Source organism: Cebus imitator, unplaced genomic scaffold (assembly GCF_001604975.1).
Source record: "Cebus imitator isolate Cc_AM_T3 unplaced genomic scaffold, Cebus_imitator-1.0 Scaffold442, whole genome shotgun sequence".
Lineage (NCBI taxonomy): Eukaryota > Metazoa > Chordata > Mammalia > Primates > Cebidae > Cebus > Cebus imitator.
The window spans coordinates 50562-75033 of NW_016107757.1; the positions used below are offsets into that span (position 1 = coordinate 50562).

The 24472-nt window shown below is 36.6% G+C and overlaps 2 protein-coding genes across 2 annotated transcripts in view; one reads left to right on the forward strand and one right to left on the reverse strand.

Moving 5' to 3' along the window:
* Positions 1 to 24472, reverse strand: part of TMEM135 (transmembrane protein 135) — a 250550-nt gene that overhangs the window by 18900 nt on the left and 207178 nt on the right. The window contains exons 7-8 of the mRNA XM_017510614.2: positions 8318 to 8359; positions 1757 to 1903 (exon numbers count right to left, since the gene is read on the reverse strand). Coding sequence (XP_017366103.1) covers positions 1757 to 1903; positions 8318 to 8359 — 189 coding nt within the window. The remainder of the gene's footprint in view (positions 1 to 1756; positions 1904 to 8317; positions 8360 to 24472) is intronic.
* LOC108290725 (keratin, type II cytoskeletal 8-like) lies at positions 11911 to 13631 on the forward strand. The gene has a single exon (XM_037732154.1). It carries the CDS (start codon positions 11926 to 11928, stop codon positions 13378 to 13380), a length of 1455 nt encoding a protein of 484 aa, XP_037588082.1. The 5' UTR covers positions 11911 to 11925; the 3' UTR covers positions 13381 to 13631.

Here is a 24472-nt window from a genome sequence, read left to right on the forward strand (position 1 = left end):
ATTTTTTAGGGACATAGTCTTGCTATATTGCCCAGGCTGATCTCAAACTCCTGGCCTCAAGTGATTCTCCAACCTCAGCCTCCCAAAGGGTTAAGTTTTACAGATGTAAGCCACCATGCCTGGCCTAAACTTTCTTTGCTAGTGAAGTTAAATCTGCTATCAACTGTACTGTCAATTAGTCTTTCTTAGTCACTTCATATAAATGGATTCCCAGGTCATGGACTGCCGGTCTCCTGTATTATTTGCTTTGCTTCTGTATTACTCTGCATCTGCTTTCATTCCAATGCGCCCACTGAGGCTACTCTGATATGTTCTGCCATGACCTGATGAATTCAGATGCCCAAGGCATTATTCACCCATGTAATTCATTCTTTACACTCCCCTCTGAACCCTGTTGAAATTATTTCCATTAATAGGATCCTTTCTCCCTTTCCTCCACTGAGGTAACCCATACCTATTTTTGAACTAGTTTAATAAATTCAACTACCATAATTATTCCTGTTATCTTCTAGATGTGGTATATGTTAAGATGAAGACAAAATCTTTAAATTCAATAAAAATTTGAGTACCCACTCTGTGCTCATATTTTATGTCAGACAAGTTCAGAGATGTTACTTCATTTAATGCTCACAGCAATCCTTAATAGAGATCATCAACCCCAGTTAACAGATAAGAATTTGGACATGCACATTGGTTAAATCTCTGGTCCAAAGTTATGATGCTGGTAGAGGGAAAATAAGAGTGAAACATATGTCTTCTAATTTCTTAAAGGAACTCAGTTTCCTATAATTCAATGATGCCCAATCATTTTGGCACCAGGGATAGGTTTCATGGAAGACAATTTGCACAGACTGGGTGGCGGGGGAGAGGGAGGTTTGGGATGAAACTGTTCCACCCTACATCATCAGGCATTAGATGCTCATAAGAAGCACACAACTTAGATCCCTCACACGTGCAGTTGACAATGGGGTTTGTGCTCCTATTAGAATCTAATGCCACTGCTGATGTGACAGGAGGAGGAGCTCAAACGGTAATGCTCGCTGACTTGCTGCTCACCTCCTGCTGTGCGGCTGGGTTCCATCAGGCCACAGATCAGTACCGGCCCAGGGGTTGGGCACCCTTGCTATAATTGATCCCCTAACTTTACTGCCTACTCATTCCACCCTCTCTAAAGTATCACTACCAATATTTTATTTATTGGCTGATAATCTAATTTCAAACTATTAATTTTCTTAAATATCTATACTAGAAATATAAATGAAAATTTATATGAAACATGAAAACTTCTTTTTATTATATACAAATACAAACATTTCAGTTTGAGAACCCTAAAAATGTTCACTCTTATAAAATATCCTTTACTTAAGGTTTGCTCCTTATTTTTCTTTAATCTTCTTGAATTTTTCTCAGGAATTTTGCTTTCTTCTTTCCATACTTGGCACATTAAATCAGCACATATTTATCAGTTTTCTGAAGTTCTCCATCACAGCCTCCTGTAATTTTGCCTGGTTTGAAATACAAAAGTATTCCAATTTTATGCAGGCCTATTTTAAAGGCATATGATGGTCTACAGTCTTGCCAGAAATAATAAATAATATTCACTTGCAATTGTGTGCCTTTTACAATATTCTACCCACAGTTTCTGGTGAAAAATGATCATCATTACCTGAATAAAAAACAAAAATACCTTGGCATGGTACAAATATCATATGAAACAGTGACAAAGTGGATGAAAATATCAAGATGAAAAGCTCACATTGAATCCACGAGTTTCCTGAGTAGACCAATCATACTCATTCTTCTGGGTTTTTCCTCGATTTGCTCTCTCTTTTGTTCCACTTTTGCATATGCTGCCTCTGGTGAAAAAGAATGTGTGGGAATTTCTTCCTTCCCTACAATGAACCTAAAGAAAAGAGCACAGTGTGAGGCATTTTTTCACTTAAAAAAAAAAATCAATGATGGAAAAAAGAAAAAGACTTCGCTTATAAACAAACACACTTTGGCAAGTATCTTATCATTTGAAATAGTATTTTCATAATTTACATAAAATGTAATCATCCTATGAAGAAAAACAGACTTTCAAAATCTGAATACTCAAAAAAATTTAATAGTCATTTGTTTGAAAACGCAGGTATTTTAAAATCAAATTGAGCAAGTAAAATACAGCACAGCACTTTTCTGAAGCACCCGTGAACTTAGGACGCGGCTCTTTAAACATATGGCTTAGAGTTTTTCAAAAGAAACAGGTGGACTTGGGAATACTCTTAAATCACAAAAATAATACATTTTTTCTTATATTTGGCTAATAGTTACAATTGAATGAGTTTCTCATTTACAGTAAAACTCAACATTTATACCTAATGTCACTTTGAGTCATCAACAGCTGCAGCACACTAGGTCATCTGTATACACACAGGCAAATAGAGGCCACTATAGAACAGGAATCAGAAAACAGTCAAGATTCCCCAAGTCCTCATATTATTTCACTAAAAAATCAATGTTATTCTAATCTACTTACTTTTCTTTGGAAAAACAAAAATATCTAGAAAAGAATATCATTCCTATCTCATCAAAGCTAGACTATATTTTTCCAAAGTCAATGAATAGAAAGTATTATCACCATTAGATATCCCTCAAGAAGTATCCTTTCTCAGAGATTTCAGTATCACTGTTTACACCTATCCTGTAAGAGTCATGGCTCATATAAAGAATAACTAAGTTTTCCGAAGGCAATACTACCTTCCAAGCTTTCAGAAAATATAGTAAAATGCAGACAGAACAGGATCAATAATAATACACTAAAATTCTGGAACTTGAGCCAGGCACAGTGATGAGCCGTAGCCCCAGCATTATGGGAGTCGAGGCAGGATGATCACTTGAGGCCAGGAGTTCAAGAACAGCCTGGTCACCAGAGTGAGACCCCCACCTTAACAAAAAAAATAAAAATCAGCTGGGCATGGTGGTGTAGGCCTATAGTCCCAGCTACTTGGGAGGCTGAGGTGGGAGGATTTCTTGAGCTCAGGAGTTAAAGGCTGCAGTGAGCTATGATCATGCCACTGCACTCCAGCCTAGGCAATATAGCAAGTACAGTAAGTGCCTGTCTCTTCAAAAAAAAAAAAAAAAAAGATCTGTAACTTGAGACCTGTGACAAACAGAATATGGAATTGTAAATACTCAGAAAGAAAGAAAAAGCTGTTACTACCAACAACTGCAACCTATCCTGTTCAGACAACTTTGGTAAAATATCTAACTTATCAAATCGCAAGGGGTATGCAAGGGGTTTGTCTGTCACCAGATGGCAGCTGTGCATCTTTGGTAGCTATCAGTTCAAATGAAGTTGTTTCTTACTTGTGGGTGTTTAAGTTGTTTCTTACTTGTGGGTGTTCAAATGAAGTTGTTTCTTACTTGTGGGTGTACATAAAGAGTTTAAGATCTGTATTGCTGTTATCAGCAACAAGGGTAAAACTATGCCAGAACAAATATAACAGTTTCTCTTATACCTTTCATAATATGTTACTATTTTGGCTAGGACTATTTCAGATTAGAGGTTACTTCCCTGGAGAAGCTGACCCTGTCCTAGGCCAAAATCAGTGAGTAATTTTTCTTCTGTGCTAGAATACCCCAATTAACCCCCAGTACAGCAAGGTATGTGCCATTTTAGCAGTCTACCCCTACTCAACTGTGAGGTCTGTGAGACCATGTACATCTTCTTTACTATTATATCCCAGCATCTAGCACAGCGTCTGGCACATGGTAAATATTTAATCAATACATATTGAATGAATGAATGAATATAGTAACAGCTAGCATTTTCTGAGCATATCTTACATGACAGGCACAGTGCCAACTGAGCCTTTTACAAATATTAATTGATACATTAATCCTCACCACAACACTATAGGTGTCACAATTCCCATGAGAGGTTAAGTATCTTGTCTACAACCAATTAATTATCATCAATTATTTGAACCCAGAATTGTCTGACCTAAAGTCTGGTTTCTTAATCACTAAGCTACATATATTCCTAACTATGTTTTAAACTATGATGAATCAGGCTAGCGCCCCCTTCAGAGTCTGACACTCGCTTTTCTCCCGAGGTTGTGTCCTTGACACTATTCTCATGACTTTTACTGTTATCTATATTCACAGATAATTTTCAAATCAGCCTACATACAATTTCCAGAGGAAGTTTCCCAAAGTGCATATCCGAACTGACGACAAATATCCTTAAAGAATTTCAAGGGCTTATGGCCTACTGAATTAAATACAAACTTCACACTTAAAGCAGTATCAGCTGCAGAGTGAGTGCACAGAATATGAAAGCGTAAATACTCACTATAGGAGCGATTATTATGTACAATTAAATGAACTACTTGACATTCTGCAAATAAACCATGCATCTGTATTGCTCTTCTTATCTGAATCATTCTTCCCTGTATCTTTTCTAAAAATCTTACTTGTCTTTTAAAATCCATCTTAAATGCTCCTTCCTTCGACCCTGTCCTTTCCACCCATCCCCACGGGAACAAAAAAAGTATTACTAAGTTGCGAATTGTAGAACCCTTAACTTCTATTATTACATGTGGGTTTTTCTAGTCTATAAGTAATTTTGTACAACTTCCCTGCTTTCTTCTCTCCATTTGCTCCTATCCACCGCTTGGGGAAAAATACTAGGTTAGATCTGCCTAAAATATATTCTTGAGATAACCTACACTTCTCTTTTGCAACATTTGGGACAATTATAATTAATACTGTCTTCCCCACTAGACCATAAGGCCTCTCTGAGGACAGAGACTGTATCTGACTCATTCCCCAGTGTATTCTCAACACTTAGTACAAGATCCGGGGCAGAATAAATGTATACTAAATACATCTATCAATGAATGTTAGCTTTGCAGCTCCTGTATTATCTCACACTTGTTGAGGAGTGCTGATACGGTTAGGCTCTGTGTTCCCAACCAAATCTCATCTCAAGCTGTAATCCCCACATGTTGAGGGAGGGACTTGGTAGGGCGTGACTGGATCATGAGGGCAGTTTCCCTCATGCTATTCTCTTGATAGTTAATTAGTTCTCAGGAAAGCTGATGGTTTTAAAGTGTGGCACTTCCTCACGCTAGCTCTCTCCCTCTCCTGCCAGCTTGTGAAGGAGAAGACAACTTCCCCTTGGCCTTCTATCATAATTGTACGTTTCCTGAGGCCTCCCTTGTCAAACAGAACTGAGTAAATTAAACCTCTTTTGTTTATACATTAACTAGTCTTTAGTAGTATCTTTATAGCAGTGTGAGAATCAGACTAACACAAGTGATTTTTTAAAAGGGTGCTGAACTGAAGAGTTTTTTTATTTGCTTTTTTTTTTTTTTCTTTTTTGAGACAGAGTCTTACTCTGTCACCAGGCTGGAGTGCTGTGTGATCTCAGCTCACTGCGACCTTCGCCTCCCAGGTTCAAGCAATTCTCCTGCCTCAGCCTCCCAAGTAGCTGGGATTACAGGTGCCCACCACCACATCTAGCTAATTTTTGTATTTTTAATAGAGATGGGGGGTTTCACCATGTTGGCCAGGCTAGTCTCTAACTCCTGGCCTCAGGTGATTCGCCCCCCTTGGCCTCCCAAAATGCTGGGATTACAGGTGTGAGCCACTGTGCCTGGCCTGAAGTAAAGTTTAATATTTTAAAGCTTTTTAGTCTATGTCTAATTAGGAGACATTAAACTGGTGTACTTTGTAAATATTTGTCCTTTGTGGATAGAGGACAGCTTTCCTCTGCGTGAACAACGTATGTTTTCATGATACAGCTATTATGATCTGTATGAGATGAGAACTTCCTTAAGCCATTTTACAATTGTATTCATTTGAATCTCATCATTCTCAAATGTATCAAGCACTGAGTATCTTTTCCTCACCAAAGTTTAATACTGTCAGGAAGTCATATTGAATTGTTCTGCAATAAGCATTTTTCTTTCCACTTCCCTTTGTAATTAATATTAAATTTTGCACTTTTGACATGCTACAAATTTACAGCATATGTCTACAATAAAAATCAGGACAGCCAGGACTACAAAGAGGCAGCAGGAACTACATGTCAGATAATACTTTTTGAAAGCCTACAAGAAGCACATACATTAACTCACATTATTTTTTGACAATAAAATTTGATAATAAAAAATACATTTGGCTTTTAGTAACATTCTTCTGAGAATCAACTTTGTAAGTTTGAGATTAATTAATCTGCAATGTGGTGAATTCACATTCACCATAAATTCAAGAAATAGCTACATTTCTTGAATCTATATTCACCACACTGCAGATTGATTATGAAACAGTACTAAAATGAAACAGAATTTGCTTAGTGGAAGGAGATATACAAATAAACATGATAATTCACGATATTTAACAATTTTCTTGCTTTAGCAACAAAAATATTAGGAAGAATTAATAAACTTTTTTCTAGGATATTTTTCCATAATATAGAGAAAATTTAAGTGCAAATAGTCCAAACTTGCCCTTTGTTAAAAGCGGATTTGAAGAAGAGACACAAAACCATCTGACACATTTTAAGTTTTTGCAAGAATTCTGGGAGTCTAAGGAGATGTAGGAAAACAAGACTAAGTTTTTCCTTTGCTTTTGAAAACCTAACTTTTGTTTTTGTTATCAATTTTAAACTTAATACAAAATGCTTTCTAGTCAATGTAACAGCAATAACAAAAACTTTATTTTCTAATAAATTTCATGATCTATTACTGAAAAATAACAGTAAAAAAAATTACTGTTGTGTATTATGAGTTAGAAAGTTATTGTTCCCACAGAGTTCTTACAACCAAAGATATCATACAGTAGACTCCATTTGTTCCCTCCCAAACCAGTTTTCTTGCATGCCATGTGATTTTGTTAATAACACCTTCTTTCAGACACTTTGGTTGTCATTTTCATTCATTGCAAGTCTTACCTTTTTCTCCTTCTCTTTAATCCTTCCACTGTCACCCAAATTATAGTCCTTATTGTCTTTCTATCTTCTGGTTCTCTCTTCTTAATGTCCCAAATACTGCAGCCAGACAATTCTTTCTGAAACACTGTCAACTGCCCTGCTCAAAAAGCGTCAGTAGCTCCCTACTGCTGACATTATCAAATCCAGGTTTGTCTTTTTTTACCCCTAGGTCTTCCATGATCTGGCCCTACTCTATATTATAAAAAAATATATTTCCTAATAGAAACTTTTCATACCAAAATTAAGTCCATTTTCTCACTGTTACCTCGTACTTCATGTTTACAGTTTTCACTCTCTTGCTAATATTATTCACTTCCACCCAGAGCGCACTTCTTCTTCCCTGTAGTTATCGAGAGCTAGCCTTAAAGTATAGTTTAAGGCATATCATCTATGAGAATAGTAACAAAAATAATAGCCAACATTTATTGAGTACTTACTATATGCCAGCCACTGTTTGAAATATTTTTCAAGTATTAACTCATTTGATCCTTAGAATAACCTTGAGACAATTATATAAAAACTTTTGCTAGTATTGAAGCTTTCCCTAATTTTTCCCTCCAATACTTTTAGTAAAAATCATACTACTAATCTCACCAAGTATCTAATCCATAGAACTTACAGATTACAAAACAGGCAACATTCATGATATAAACTAGACAAACACTGGGTACGGAGTCAGTATATGTAGTTAACATGTGTGATGTTAAACTAGTCAAATATTCTAAGCCTCGGCTTTTTGATCATGTTACATGGGCATAAAAATACACAACTCACAGAACCGTTGCAAAAATTCAATTTTCTTATCTGTGAAAATTCTTGGTGAACTATAAAATATAATGCTAATGCTAACCAACATTTCTACAGTGTATATACCATATGCCAATTGCTATGCTAAGAGATAAGCTATGAGGTTTTAAAAAAAAAAAAAAGACTCTAGTTATGCTTAAAATTGAATCTGTTTGACAGTGCATGAGTCTTGCCCTAAAGCAAACCCATAATCTGGTACCACACAATTAAATACTTAACTTTGCGGTAATTGTTCAAGTGCAGCTTTGTCCTTCCAAGCTCCCTGAAGTGAGTTCTTGCATTTCTTTTCTAACACCCCACAGTAGAAAGCATATAATAGGCCCAAAAGAAGTAGCTGATTAATTTTTAGGGGGAAAAAAATCTGACAAATTACTCTTTCAATGAGCTATCTATCTGCAGGCTTGGAAATATCTTTGTGAATTCTAAAATTATTTTCAGTTTAAAAGTTGAGTACACAGTCATTGTAATTATGTATAATTTTTTAAGTTAGCTTGTAAATTCTCTCTCAACATGAAAATAAATGTTACTTACCTAAGTGCAGAAAATGTAAATCCTTTCAAACCATCTTTGCATCTAAAACAATAAGAATTTATGATCATAAAATAACATATTTTTAGATATAAGTAGTATATTATATAACTATTAGATTTTTTTTTCTGAAAATAATGTTTTAAAAGATGAAATTCTTAAGGCAAAAATTTAAACATTATGAATGGTCAAAAGAGCAACAAGCAATGAAGCAAGTTACCTTACGAAAATGATTACTATGATAATGCCTTCCTATGTCACATTAACAGTGCTTAGAGCTCAGCTCTCAGGTTGAAGACAGCCTTAAGTAAATCTAAGATCTCCATCCAGACTTAAAATGAGGGCTGGGAGTAGAGCATTCTCCATTCTACAAATCCCTGGGGGACTAATTTGCTGAGAAGAAAAAGACCACATACACCTGCTGGGTGTAATATATAGATCAATTCAAGGCCTGACTTCATCCTACCTATTAAATCAGTGAATGAACACTATTCATAATATAGAGTTAACAGACACAAAAAGGTTTCAAGTTTAGTTCAACAGTTTTAATTTCTGATTAAGCTCAATTAGAACAGATCACAGAGCATGAAGAACAGAGCTGGGGTAAAGGGAGAGCAGAAAGAGAGGACTCCAAATGGTATTTACTGAGTGCTTACTATTGCTGGGCAGTTTCAGCTCTTTATATGTGTTGTCTCATTTAATCATATCACTAAACTCTATGAAGAGAGGTTTTTCTCTATTCCACTGCTACGCAGAGGCTCAAAAAAAAAAGCAATAACTTAGGTCACAAAACTATTAGCAGCCAGAATTCCAGAATTCAGGGGCTGGAGGGTAATGTCTGACTTTAAAAGTTATGTTTTTTTCTTATACATCCTCCTGAAACAGTCTACTCTCTTCAGCTGGGCAAGATTCAAATTACATGGTAATTAAGAAAAAAAGAGTCTCAGATTTGCAAAAAAAATTTAAACAAGATCTTAAAATGGGGACATTACTGTGCTGGCTTTACAACATCCAGCTGCTGTTATTCAATGTCTTTGTTCTTCTTTATAGGAATGATCAACTTCAACAAAGAGCTTTTGAAGGCCAGGTGTGGTGGCTCACAACTGTAATCCCAGCACTTTGGGAAGCCAAGGAGGGTGGATCACGAAGCCAGAGTTCAACATCAGCCAGGTCAATATGGTGAAACCCTGTCTTTACTAAAAATAAAAAAAATTAGTTGGGTGTGGTGGTGGGCACCTGTAATCCCAGCTATGCGGAAGGCTGAGGCAGAAGAATCATTTGAACCCGGAAGGTGGAGATTGCAGCGATTCAAGATCACATCATTGCACTCCAGCCAGGGTGACAGAGCAAGACTCCATCTCAAAACAAAAGGCGGGGGGTGTTGAGTATCTATTGTCAAAATCCCTTGAATAAATCTATAAAGACACTGGATATTCTTAGGTACAGGGTTAAGCCTCAAATATAATAGGGCAATTCTTCCTCTATGTCTTCTGTATGAAAGGTCACAAAGGAAATGCATAAAAATTTAAGAAATCTATTTTAACTAAAATTATATATATTTGTATTAGAGGCGGCACAAAATCTGAGAAAATAAGTTAATCCACATCCCTAGAGATGTTTTAAAACAACTCCATCAAAAAGTGGGCAAGGGATATGAACAGACACTTCTCAATAGAAGATATTTAGGCAGCCAACAAACATATTTTTAAAAGTTCAACATCACTGATATCAGAGAAATGCAAATGAAAACTACAATGAGATACCATCTCATGCCAGTAAGAATGGCAATTATTAAAAAGTCAGGAAACAATAGATGCTGGCGAGGCTGTAGAGCAATAGAAATGCTTTTACACTGTTGGTGGGAATGTAAGTTAGTTCAACCATTATGGAAGACAGTATGGTGACTCCTCAAGGATCCAGAACTAGAAATACCATTTGACACAGCAATCCCATTACTGGGTTTATACTCAAAGGAATATAAATCATTCTACTATAAAGACATTATGTACACATATGTTTATTGCAGCACTATTCACAATAGCAAAGACTTGGAACCAACCCAAATGCCCATCAATGATCAACTGAATAAAGAAAATGTGGTACATACACACCATGAAATACTCTGCAGCCATAAAAAGGAATGAGATCATGTCCTTTGCCAGGACATGGATGAAGCTGGAAGCCATCATCCTTAGCAAACTAACAGATGAACAGAAAACCAAACACCACATTTTCTCACTCATAAGTAGGAGTTGAACATTGAAAGCACATGGACACAGAGAGGGTAACAGCACACATAAGGGCTATTGGCATGTGGGGGGTGCGCAGAGGGAACTTAGAGGACAGGTCAATGGTGCAGCAAACCACCAGGGCACATGTATACTTCTGTAACAAACCTGTACTTTCCGCACATGTATCCCATTTTTGTTATAAGAAAAAAAAAAAAACACTTAAAAACTCATTTCAGTTAAGCAACATGATCTACCTCCTGGTCATGTTACCAGTGAGAAATGTAAACACAGAATTCAGCTAACATACTACATAATTATCTACCTTACACAGAATAGGGGTAAAGGCAAAATAACTCAGATGGAAAGATAAAATGTGCATGGAAAAATTAATGTTTTTTTAATTTTAAAAATTAAAATGTTTAAACTTATCTTTTTCCATCTGATGAAAGTGTTTTACAGTAATTTAAAAACCCATAATCTAGATAGGTAAGATGGTAAGGAAGCAGGTTAAGGGGTCTATAGACTGGAAAAAAGAAGGCAATAGATTGACTAAAAGATTATGTATATCTGGGAACAAATTTTGGCTATTGTATGTTTTTGTTAAAAGACAGCCATTTATCTTTGTGCTATGCTGAAAGGAAGAAGAATTCTAGTAACTTGGTCTAGTCACAATTGCATATTTGTGAACTTAATAAATTTAATTGCAGACCAAAACATCAAAAAGTAGCTTTCAAATATAAAAAGAACATATACAAATGAATTTGCAATTTCATTATGAGGGAAGTTCAGTTCTTTCAGCAGAACTCTGTGGGAAGCACTTTATATTGATAAAGTCTTAGCATGCATTCAAAAGGGGCTATTCTTCTTTCCATTCATGTGTATAAGGTTTGTTAATGTAATTGAAGGTCAGATGTCTATGTCAAAAGAACCAAAAAGTAATTATTTCCATAAAAAGAATCTTTAAGCTAGTAATATGGCCCCACATTTTGAGACCAAGAGTATTATCAGCATTAACAACTGTAATCCGTGTTGAATGCTGAAAATATGATATAAAGATTTAAACAAAACAGACTCCATTAGAACGTTCCTCGTTATTCTGTGGATTCCATTATTATAATGTAAATCAAATCATATTCTCCATTTAAGTATTAAGGCTCACCAACTTATTCGATAAATATTAACTAAATGGCCACCATGTATAAGAACTGCGTTACATTCTGAGGAAGTAACTGTGAACAATAAAGAATTCCTGGTTTCGAAGAGCTGGCATTCTAGTTGGGAAAGAGATACATAAAAAAGTAAATATGGCAAGCAGCAGCTTCTCCGCTTTCTGGAATCTCTCCCTGGTTCAGCCCGCCTGCCTCCACTCCTGCCTCCACCATGTCCATCAGGGTGACCCAGAAATCCTACAGGGTGTCCACCTCTGGCCCCAGGGCCTTCAGCAGCCGCTCCTTCACGAGTGGGCCCAGTGCCCGCTCGAGCTCCTCGAGCTTCTCCCGAGTGAGCAGCACTGGCTTCCGCGGTGGTCTGGATGCAGGCTATGCTGGGGCCAGCGGCATAGGCATGGGAGGCATCACTGCCGTCACCATCAACCAGAGCCTGCTGAACCCCATTAAGATGGACATGGACCCCAACATCCAGGTTGTGCGTACCCAGGAGAAGGAGCAGATCAAGACCCTCAACAACAAGTTTGCTTCCTTCATCGACAAGGTGCGGTTCCTGGAGCAGCAGAACAAGATGCTGGAGACCAAGTGGAGCCTCCTGCAGCAGCAGAAAACGGCTGGGAGCAACATGGACAACATGTTTGAGAGCTACATCAACAACCTGAGGCGGCAGCTGGAGACTCTGGGCCAGGAGAAGCTGAAGCTGGAGGCTGAGCTTGGCAGCATGCAGGGGCTAGTGGAGAACTTCAAGAACAGGTATGAGGATGAGATCAATAAGCGTACAGAGATGGAGAATGAATTTGTCCTCATCAAGAAGGATGTGGATGAAGCTTACACGAACAAGGTAGAGCTGGAGTCTCGCCTGGAAGGACTGACTGACGAGATCAACTTCCTCAGGCAGCTGTATGAAGAGGAGATCTGGGAGCTGCAGTCCCAGATCTCCGACACCTCTGTGGTGCTGTCCATGGACAACAGCTGCTCCCTGGACATGGACAGCATCATCGCTGAGGTCAAGGCGCAGTACGAGGAGATCGCCAACCACAGCCGGGCTGAGGCAGAGAGCGTATACCAGGTCACGTATGAGGAGCTGCAGAAGCTGGCTGGGAAGCACGGGGATGACCTGCGGCGTACGAAGACTGAGCTCTCTGAGATGAACCGGAACATCAGCCGGCTCCAGGCCGAGATTGAGGGCCTCAAAGGCCAGAGGGCTTCCCTGGAGGCCACCATTATAGATGCTGAGCATCGCGGGGAGCAGGCACTCAAGGATGTTCGTGCCAAGCAGCAGCAGCTGGAGGAAGCCCTGCAGAAGGCCAAGCAGGACATGGCACGGCAGCTGCGTGACTACCAGGAGCTGATGAACGTCAAACTGGCCCTGGACATCGAGATCGCCACCTACCGCAAGCTACTGGAGGGCGAGGAGAGACGGCTGGAGTCTGGGATGCAGAACATGAGTATCCACACAAAGACCACCAGCGGCTATGCAGGTGGTCTGAGCTCTGCCTATGGGGGCCTCACAAGTCCCGGCCTCAGCTACGGCCTGGGCTCCAGCTTTGGCTCTGGCGCGGGCTCCACCTTCAGCCGCACCAGCTCCACCAAGGCTGTGGTTGTGAAGAAGATTGAGACCCGCGATGGGAGGCTGGTGTCCGAGTCCTCTGATGTCCTGCTCAAGTGAACAGCTGCAACAGCCCCTCCCAGCCTGCCCCTCCTGAGGCTGCCCCAGAGCCCGGGAGGGAGGTTGCTGTGCAGGGGAGCACAGGGAACGGGAGACCCACCCGACGCTCAGCCCTAGCCCTCAGCCCACCCGCGGGGAGTTCACTGCCTGGAGACCCCCCTTACCCATGCCTCCAGCTGCAAAACAATTCAATTGGCTTTGTTTTTTTTTTGGTCCAAAATAAAATCTCAGCTAGCTCGAAAAAAAAAAAAGTAAATATGTCATACAGTGATAATTGGTATAGGAAAAAGAAAGCTGCAAGGGGAGAAACGGTGACGTAGTCAGGCTTTATTATTTACATAGAGAAGAGCCTCTCTGAGAGGTAAAATTTGGTAATCTGACCAGAAACATTAGTGAGTAGAGGGGAACATTTCCGTTTGAGGTAATCAAGTACACAGCCCATGATGTGGAGTCAGCTTGGCATGTAAGGAGAAGCAAGTAGATGACTGTAGCTGGTGCAAAATAGGAGGGGGATGTAGTAGGGAATGAGATTCTAGCAATGGGGTGGAGAGAGGGAGTGGTCTACAATTCACATAAGCCCTTTAGGCACGGTAAGAACTTTGGGAGGTTCTCATCAAAGTGGCAAGATCTATCTTAAATTTTAAAAGAATCACTTATGGTCTGATGCAGTGGCTCATGCCTGTAATCCCAGCACTTTGGGAGGCCAAGGTGGGCGGATCACCTGAGGGGCGTGGATCACCTGAGGTCAGGAGTTTGAGACCAGCCTGGCCACCACAGCGAAACTCCATCTCTACTAAAAATACAAAAATTAGCCGGGCAGGATGGCAGGTGCCTGTAATCCCAGCTACTCGGGAGGCTGTAGCAGGGAGTAGGGCTTGAACCCGGGAGGTGGAGGTTGCAGTGAACCAAGATCATGCCATTGCACTCCAGTCTGGGTGACAGAGCTAGGCTCTATTTCAAAAACAAAAAATCACGGGCTGCTAGGTACACTTACAGGAGGGCAAGGTTAGAAGCAAGGAAGCTAATTAGGAGGGGAAAGATAATAATGGTCAACTAGATCACAGAGGTAGAAGGAGGAGAGAAGTACAGCTGGCTGAAATTCTCAATGGTTTAAACATGGAGTAAAAGAGAGAAAATTTACAAATTACTGAATTTATTTTCGGTTTGATCAAATGGCAGGATAATATGGTCACTCACCAAAGCAGGGAATACTACGGCAGGAAGTTTCAAAAAGAAAATCAAAACTTTTGTTTTGGACATGTTAAGTTTGAGATGTGTGTTAACTAATTAAATGGAAATGCTGAGGAAGCAAGCAAATGGTTGTACAAGTCTAAGGATCAAGGAAGAGGTCTGATTTGTTTAAATGTAGTGTTTAAATGTAGTATTTAAATGCATGAGACTAGGTACAATCATACAGGAAACAATTGTAAAGAAAATATCCATGGACTAAATATATTTTACTTCTCCACAGCTTATAATGCAGAAAATCTCTTCAAAGGAAGAAAAATAAAAATCCATTTATCCTAATCAAATTATATTCTAGTACAAAGTCTCATTTTTATTTTCAAGTGTACATTATATGCAGACTTTTCAACTTAATCTATGCAAATGACAAAATAAGCACTATAAATCAATCTATATTTGCTGAATCTCTACTTGCAAGGTTCTGTGCTAAGGCAAATTATGACATAAAATAGAGACAAAAAAGACAGGGAGGAAAAGAAATATGCTGCATAATAATATCAAACACCTTAGTCAATACACAAATAATTGTAGAGGTTCAGGTTGGAATTGCATACTATATACAGGAAAGTATAAAGAAGCTCAGTGTTATCATTATCAAGATAATACACTTGATCAAATGCCCAGATTTTCAATTAGAAATGTAGATGATAGTAAAATAAACAATTCTACCCACAAAGATTTTTTTTTCTATGAAATTACTCTCATGACATAGTCATCTTTATTACATTGTACCACTAGATGTCAGTAGAAGACTGTTTTTGGAAGAATTTGTAGTTCATTGGTGTGACTTCTACTGCAAACATTTTACTGCAGGTTTTCTTCTAAAAACACATTTATAGGGATGCAAAAATGTTACTAATCTTAATTAAAGTGCATTAAGTTCTCCAAAGCAAATATCATATTAAAATTTTAATGCTGTGTGATGTTCCTATAATCCATTATAAAATGTTTAAGACACCCTGTTGTTTGGCACCAACATAAAATTTGATAATGTAAATGTGCTGCTTCATTGTGTGCTCTCTAATGAGCTGAAAAGAATGAAAACAAACTATTTTGATTTCTAAAATTTTTTTATTGTCTACTCAGTTTTCACTCATTTGGTAAATATAAACGTTGTAAAAGATGTACTTTATAAATCTCCCTTAAAATATTTCTCGTGATCTACAGAATGGGAGAAAATATCTACAAACTATACATCCTAGAGGGGATTAATATCCAGAAAATATCCATGGAATACTATATGGCCACATAAAGGATGAAATTCCGTCATTTGCAGCAACATGGATGGACTGGAAGATGCTATGTTCAGGGAAATAAGCCATGAATGGAAAAGTTAAACACTGCATGTTCTCACTCATATGTGGAAGCTAAAAACAGTTTATCTAATAAAAGTAAAAAGTAGAAAGTGGAACAGAAAATACTAGGGGCTGGAAACGGTTGGGGAAAGGTAAAGATATAGAGAGATCTGTTAAAGCATACAAAATTACAGCTATGTAGCAGGAATAAGTTCTAGTAGTTCTATGTCACTGTAGGATGACTACAGTTAACAGTAATACATAGTTTCAAATAGCTAGAAGGAGAATATTGAACATTCCCAATACAAAGACATGATAAATATTTGAGATTATAGATATGCTAACTGCCCTGATCTAAAAACTATATATGTATTAGAACATCACTATGTACTCCCATGAATATGTACAATTATTATTTGTCAATTTTTTAAAAGATAAAATACATTTCATATACACAAAATGTGGTCTCAGAAGAAGGTGCAGACAATGTGGGATTTTTTCCACTGCTTGTCTGTGATTGTAATGTTTTCGCAATAAACTTAATGTGTCAATTTTTACATAAGAAAAATATAAACATCTAAAACAATATTATACGTTTTATTTACTTATTTATTACTTCTTCCTCCTCACTCCCCAAGACGAGGTCTCCCTATGATGTCCAAGCTGGTCTTGAACTCCTGGACTCAAACAATCCTCCCACCTCACCCTCCCAAGTAGCTTGGATCAAAGGCATGTGCCACTGTGCTTATATTACACATATTAAATAAACACCTAAAAACAAAAAGGAAAAAAAAATGGTGTAGTGAAAAAAATCTTGATATGAGAAAGGATACAGATGCTAATCATAACTCCTCTACAATCGAGTAAATCACGTAACTTTAGGGCTCAACATCCTTGTATATTAAAAAGAAACTGAAAGTAAATGACTACCATAACTGGCTGATTTAAGTGGTTTTCAATTCTGAAAATTTCATCATTTTATTTAATTACGTCATCAATTTATTATTAAAATCATAATGGAAAAATAGAATGAATTCTTCTAAATTGCTTATGATGTAATAAGAGAAATGATCTCACTAGCCCCAAGAATAAAACCAAATATACAAACAAAACTCTGACTATCTCTTAAGATTACCAGTTGCTACTAAGAGTACTGTACTTGCTTATCATTTTATAAAATTTATTGGTGATTCATGCAAAGGTTCAAAGAGAAACTTTCCAAGTTTCAAACTTGGTCTTTCGTAACCAACTACTGGGATAGACATATACTGTTATAGGAAGACATGCATGAAACACAGTTAAGTAAAGAAGCAATTCTATAGACATAATCTCATTAATGATAAAATATATGATTTCTATGTTGCACTACCTATTGAAGTTGGATGAATTAACAGGCATGCAGGAAAATATAACTTTTTACTTTCTATGGGGCTATATCACTTTGAATTTTTACAATAAGCATAAATTTATATATTATTTGTATAATTTTATCATAAAAACCAATTTTTCATCATTTAGGAACAGACTGAACAGTGTAAAAGTTATTCATCTTCTACCAACACAATGGCAAAGAATGTAAAACTCAAACTAGTCAACTTTACTAATTAACAGGATTGTAAAAGTTTTGCTAAAAAGAGGCATAAAACAACTATCTAAAATAAATGATTTAGGCTGAAATATTTTGAAACTATGATCCCAACGAACAGTGATAATTAGGCAGCCATAATGAAAACAATCATTTATTAAGCATCAATTGGGACACTTCAGAGTTCTTCTTTTCCTCATTAAATTAGAAGGAGCCTCAAACATTCATCAAATATTACATGATCTAACTTTATTCACTCAACATTAATTTTGCATCTAATATACAGAAGACATTGCGCTGTTGATCACTTGAAGAATGCAAAGGTAGCTTTTTAGGAGCTACTCTATTTGTACTTCATGAGTTCAGTTCTAAACTTCTTTAATTCAGCATTTTACATCATCTACTTCCTTAAATTACTCAATTGGAGTAAAGTATTACATTATATTATTGCTAAAGCACAATGAAACATGTGAAAAGATTCAGTCAGCAAACAATAAAGATAAATTGGATTTAAAATGTTGTACACATTGATAATTCTTAAACTATTCTATTCTACTCTGATTACATTAGCCAACTAAGTCACCCAGTATCAAAATTGTTACATTATTTTATTTGAACAAAATTAATTAAAAAAGAATGCTGAAAGTTCAAGTGTAAACATCTATATTGGATTTATGAAAAGTATGACATATAAAATTGATTATAAATTACAGTTACAGACAATAGCCTGAACTTCAAAATTTTGATTAGTCTAATTACTGTAAGCACAAATATAATCAGAGTGAATGGAAAAGTTTAATTTGAAAATTAAAAAGGAACCAGAATGCTTATTTAAATGCCTCTAATTTGTGACTCCCAATTCAATTCTCTTTATTCTAATGAAAATCATGCAATTTTATGTCGTTTTTGATTTGTTTTGTTTGTTTTGGACAGAATCTTGCTTTGTCAACAGGCTGGAGTGCAGTGGTGCAATCTCAGCTCACTGAAACCTCTGCCTCCCGGGTTCAAGCAATTCTCCTGCCTCAGCCTCCCAAGTAGCTAGGACTACAGGTGTGTGACACCATGCCCAGCTAATTTTTGTATTTTTAGTAGAGATAGGGTTTTACCATATTGGCCAAGATGGTCTCGATCTCTTGACCTTGTGATCTGCCCACATCAGCCTTTCAAAGTGCTGGGATTATAGGCAATTTTATGTAGTTTTAATTAATTTTTTCTTTTTTTAAAAAAAAGACACATAAAATACACTAGATTTTGTAATTAATTTTCCAACCCATTTTCAAGTATACAAGCTTACCTTAGTACTAAATTATAATTTAGTATTTGAGACATGATCAACAATTGTACATTTTGATTGATGCATGCTTATCATAAGATCACCAAGAAAACACTGACATGAAATTACTTTCACACTTTTATTTTTCTTTTGTTTTAAAAAATGTTCAATATTCTAATCACATAAGTATATTCCAATAGGTTAAATTGATTATTGTAATTTACTATGCAAAACTTGTGATGTGTGGTTAAAATACATTACATTGCTTACATACATACCACAGTTTTTTTGTTGAATTTTTTTGTTTGAGTAATAAAATGGACTTAAGAAGAGTTCAGTTTCAGCCTTCATAAGGCAGTTAGCATGAGAAAAATGAACTACTAATGTTGTATCCCTATTTTAAGAAACCTCACATACAAACATCTGAAGTTGGAACAGCATGAAATTAAGAAATTTGGGGAAGATTATTTTGTTCCCTTCATGAACACATTATATCTCCAATAACTTTCAATAGAATTCCTTTAAATAGTGAAATTCTCCAGTGTATTAAAATATTATTTTCTATTCTGATAAACATTTCACAGTACATTTATTTCATACAGAATGGAACACTGATACTTGGCTTTGTCTTCAAGAGCCCAAGCAAAGCTGCTGAAGCAGACTGCAGTATGGGCAATCAAGTGAGACTGTAAGTCCCCTGATGATTATTGTGCACTTTTTTCTGGTGTGTACTAACTATAAATTGAAAACAGTTGGACTTAAACTTACAGTAATAACTCTAATAGAATCAGATTTCTCCTTAAGCTTGGAGAAGCTGGAACTGTTTCTGCTTTAAAATCCAAACTAGGAAGGTCATGTTCCAAGCAGCCTTAAATTGCTAAGAAACCAAGAATCACCTTCAGACTGTATCTAAAAGAAATGTTAATTAGGATAAATTTCCTTCTCAAAATGAACTGGTAATAGTAACACTAGACAAACTTTAAAATAGCTGTAAAAGGAGCAGATTGTGGTTTCACTGGACCTAAACTGAAAGGCCTGTTTGCAGTTCCCAAGGAATGGCATGAGTGTAGACTTCATTAACTATATGTTGGCAACAATCAAAAAATATCAAAATAGTGTTTCACGTAAATCCAGGAAAAACTTAGAAAGTGTCTTAAAATTATGGCATTGCTATGAACCAAAATTACTTAAACAAAATTATAATCATAACTCTGAAACAATCTATTTTTTAAAGACTTCAAGACAAGCAAATACTTTCAGTTTTTTCCCTTCTACAATCGTAGTGAAAAATATGAAAACAAATGTTTTCAATTAAACACAGTCTTCCAATCAACATTAATTTCTTTCTTTCTTTTTTTTCTTGAGATGGAGTTTCACTCTGTCGCCCAGGCTGGAATGCAGTGGCGTGATCTCGGCTTACTGCAACTTCCACCTCCTGGGTTCAATCAATTCTCTGCCTCAGCCTCCCGAGTAACTGGGATTACAGGCGCCACCACCACACCCAGCTAATTTTTGTATTTTTAGTAGAGATGGGTTTTCACCATCTTGGCCAGGCTGGTCTTGAACTCCTGACCTCGTGATCCACCCGCCTCGGCCTCCCAAAGTGCTGGGATTACAGGCGCCAACCACCGCGCCTGGTTGGAAGCTACCATTTTCTGATTAACTGAGGACTTAGCATATCCTGACCCCCAAGAAAGAGAAATATTAGTTTCAAAAACTCCAGCTTACTTCCTCTCAAAGATTTTGAACTTAATCTGTAGTATAAATAATAGAAACTGGGAGAGTCAACACATAATGGAATCTTGCTAGCATATAGAATGGTATTAGAAAAACAAAATATTTGAACTAAGGTAACATGAAAGAATTATACAGATTAAGAAACCAAGGTCCAAGGAGGTTAGGTGATCAAACTGTAAATTCAACCCAATCAACTAACTCTGTCTCCTGAGGTCTCAACTGTGAAGACAAAATATCACAGACAAGTAAAGGGATATTGGACTATAGAAAAGAAAACACAAATCACCTAAATAAAGGTAGAAAACAATGGTCTTCCAACTGGTATCATGCAAATACTTTACAGGGGCATGGATAGTTTTAAAGAAACCAATGTTGGTCAGGTGCGGTGGTTCATACCTGTAATCCCAGCACTTTTGGAGGCCGAGGCAGGTGGATCACCTGAGGGTCAGGAGTTTGAGACCAGCCTGGCCAACATGGTGAAACCCCATCTCTACTAAAAATACAAAAATTAGCCAGGTGTGGTGGCTTGCACTTGTAATCTCAGCTACTCAGGAGGCTGAGGCAGGAGAATTGCTTGAACCCAGTAGGAGCCAAGATCAAGATTGCACTCCAGCATGGGCAATAAGAGCGAAATTCTGTCTCAAAAAGAAAGAAAAGGAGCCAGTGTCCAGTCCCTCACTACCACATACATGTTCTCCTATCTAAAGGTGATTGCCTAAGAGTGTACCTTTGGTCAAGACTTTATGCTGGCTTCTCTTATCCACCTCTCCTTCACAAAAGCTTTCCAAATCAGAAATACAATTCTTGGTCCTGACTCCAGACCTCCCGAATTCAGAAATTCTAAGTGTGGGGCCGAACAATCTCTGGAATCTGTTTTAACAAAATCTCCACATGATTCTTGAAAATGCTAAAGCTTGAAAAACAATGAGCTAAGTTATGTTGCAGTAACAAAATCTCAATGTCTTTTAACAACAAAAAGTTTATTTTTTGCTCACGCTACATGTCAAACAACACTTGGCTATGGCTCAACTACAGGAAATCTTCAGTTTGTACCTTAGAGTAATAGAGAAACTTTATCTGCAAATGCTGATTGTCAGAGCAGAGGAAAAAAAAGAGAATATAGGAAACTGCATTCTGACTTAAAGATTTTGCTCATAAGTATACATAAATTACTTCCACTCATATTTCTTTAGCCAAAGCAAGTCATAACTCCAGGCATGATGTCAACAGGGAAGGGAAGTATAAAACTTCTCCAGGGAGAGGCTGCAAAGTTTTTTGAACAATAACATAGTCTACCATACAGGCCAAGCATATAATTGTTGAAGAGTAACTGTATTTGTTTATACTTAAGAAAATTCAAAGCACAATTTCCTTTTCTTCCAAAAATACTATCATTAGTCTTTTTCACAATAACTTCTTTCACTTTAAGTATGATAATATTTAAGATCTTTCTGGCACTGGTTTCAGAAATAGGATAGTCTACAACACATCAGTTACTATTTCACAGTATATGTGAATACATAAACATGCTTGTGTGTGTGTGTGTGTGTGTGTGTGTGTGCAAGTATCCTCTGAGCTTATTTTTTTCTAGTTATCAAAGCATTCTGGGTTTTCTCACTGTTTGATTATGTATCCCCAGTGCCTAGTACACTGCACAGTACATGAGTCACTCAAGAAATATATGCTGAAAGAAATTTTTGTCCGTGTAGTCACTGAAAAACACTGCATTTTTATAGTAACTATTTCCATTTTGCCAAAAAGAATATTTGCCAAGATTCTTGTAGTTGTTTCTTTGACAGAAATTGCAGGAGTTTTTTGTTATTGTGATTTTCTGTTTTAATTTTCCACTTCTAAAGAAATTTATTCTTAAATCAACTACCTCTATACTCATTAACAACTTCCAGGAATCATCCTTAATATAAAGTTCCATTAGTTTCTTTACATTGATAATGTGCTATGAATTTACATTTAGACATAAATATGCATATTATAAATAGGAGCTTCCAGTCTTTTCTTAATTAGGAGCTATTTTTAATACCACAAATGAAATATAACAGTGATTATAATATGAAGTTATCAAGTCCGAAAGGCAGGAATGGAGATACGGCTGATAGGCAGGTTAATCCCGTTACTAGGAAATGAAACCCAGCAGAAGACGTGAGACCATGAAGTTTACAAGTTGGAGTGCTGTTTACCTTCATATCATTTATTCACTCGTTCATACAGTTAAGTGTTTCAGAAGTATCAAATAGTTGACAATGTGTCAGGCAGGATGCCAAGTGCTCAGAATAGCCATTGTTGATGGCTTCAGGAATTTACAATCCAGAGGGTATACATACAAGTCAATAATGACACTACATTATAGAAAGTACTTTAAAGTACACAGTGCTTTAGGAACACAAAGGAAGTGTATCTAACACTGATTGTGGTGTCATAAAGTCTGTTCAGAAGAAGAGACATGTAAGATGCTATAAAAAAGTAGAGGAAAAAAGCAGGGAGGAAAAATACATATAAGACTTAGCAAAAAGAAAACACTGGATATTCTGAAAACCGAAGAAATTTATTATGACTGTAACATAGAGACATGGAAGTCAAATGGAGAAAGGCTGTCACACCAGGCCAAAAATGAATATGAACTTTACTTCTAAGGCAAAAAATGCCACTACCCAGAGGAATGACATAAACAGACCTGTGTTTAACAAAGATAACCCAGGTTTAACATTTATGACCTATTACCAAATCTCACTCCATTGTTTATTTTCAAACTATAATCTCATTTGGTACCATTTATTTAAACTTTTTAAATGACACCCTACAAGATGAATTCTGTTGAAAGCAACTGATATTAAAGCCATCTAAACACATACTCTGTTCTTTATTTTTAAAAGATTAAATCACATATTAACTTTAAAATAGATTTTAATTACTTTTTGATATATTAATAAATTAGTTTAAAAATAACTTTCAAAACTACAACTACGTAAAGATATCTACATATAATATCAAACTTAATTAAACTATAAAATTCAGGTAATTAATACTATTGTTTTAAAAAGCTAATAAAAAAAATCTCAATGCCTTAACATAATAAAGGTCCATTTCTTATTTATCACTATCTACTCTGACATTCACCCAGGCTGTCTCTGTCATTTCAATCAACTATAACATTGTTCTAGATATTGCTCTGTGTCTGATTAATAAGATCACATCATTAATGTATTGTGGGGACAAGGAAGGATGATGAAACCCAAAACTATACTAATAAGTCACATGAGGTGGAGTAAGCAATATACTTTTGAGTAATTAACACTATGTCCAAAGATCTATGAAGCAAATGTTATTCATTTACATAATCATATGTTTGTTCAACAAGCAATATTAAGGGCTAAGCAGTAGAGTTAAAAGGGAGAGCTACAGATTCAGAGAAGCAAGTTGTTTACAGTCTGAGCCTGTTTCTCCATCTGTAAAATGCAAATAATAGAACCTACATCATATGATTATTGTACTAAGTGCTCAATAAATGTTATTTATTATTACTACTGCTGCTGTTATTACTGAAACAAACATAACTACAAACATGAGGATATAGCAGTTGCTGTCTTATGCACTGAGACCATATGAAAAATTTTACACTCCCTACCTGTATCAAGCTCATAGGCTTAAATCCTGAGGGGAAACAGTGAGCCACAGACAGAAAAAAGAAGTAGATACAACATCTCCCCTGAAATTGACACGATTATCTAAAAGATACACCATTACAGGCCTCGCTCCAAAGATACAAACTGATATAATCATACTAGTACACAATCATTTACTAATTGAGGATAATAGTACATGTGATATAAATTGCCAAGTAAAAAAATTGACCTGAACTAGAAATGAGTCCATCGACATGTGAATGCATAAACAAACTGTGGCATATTCGTATAATAGAATATGGCTCAGCTATAAAAAAAA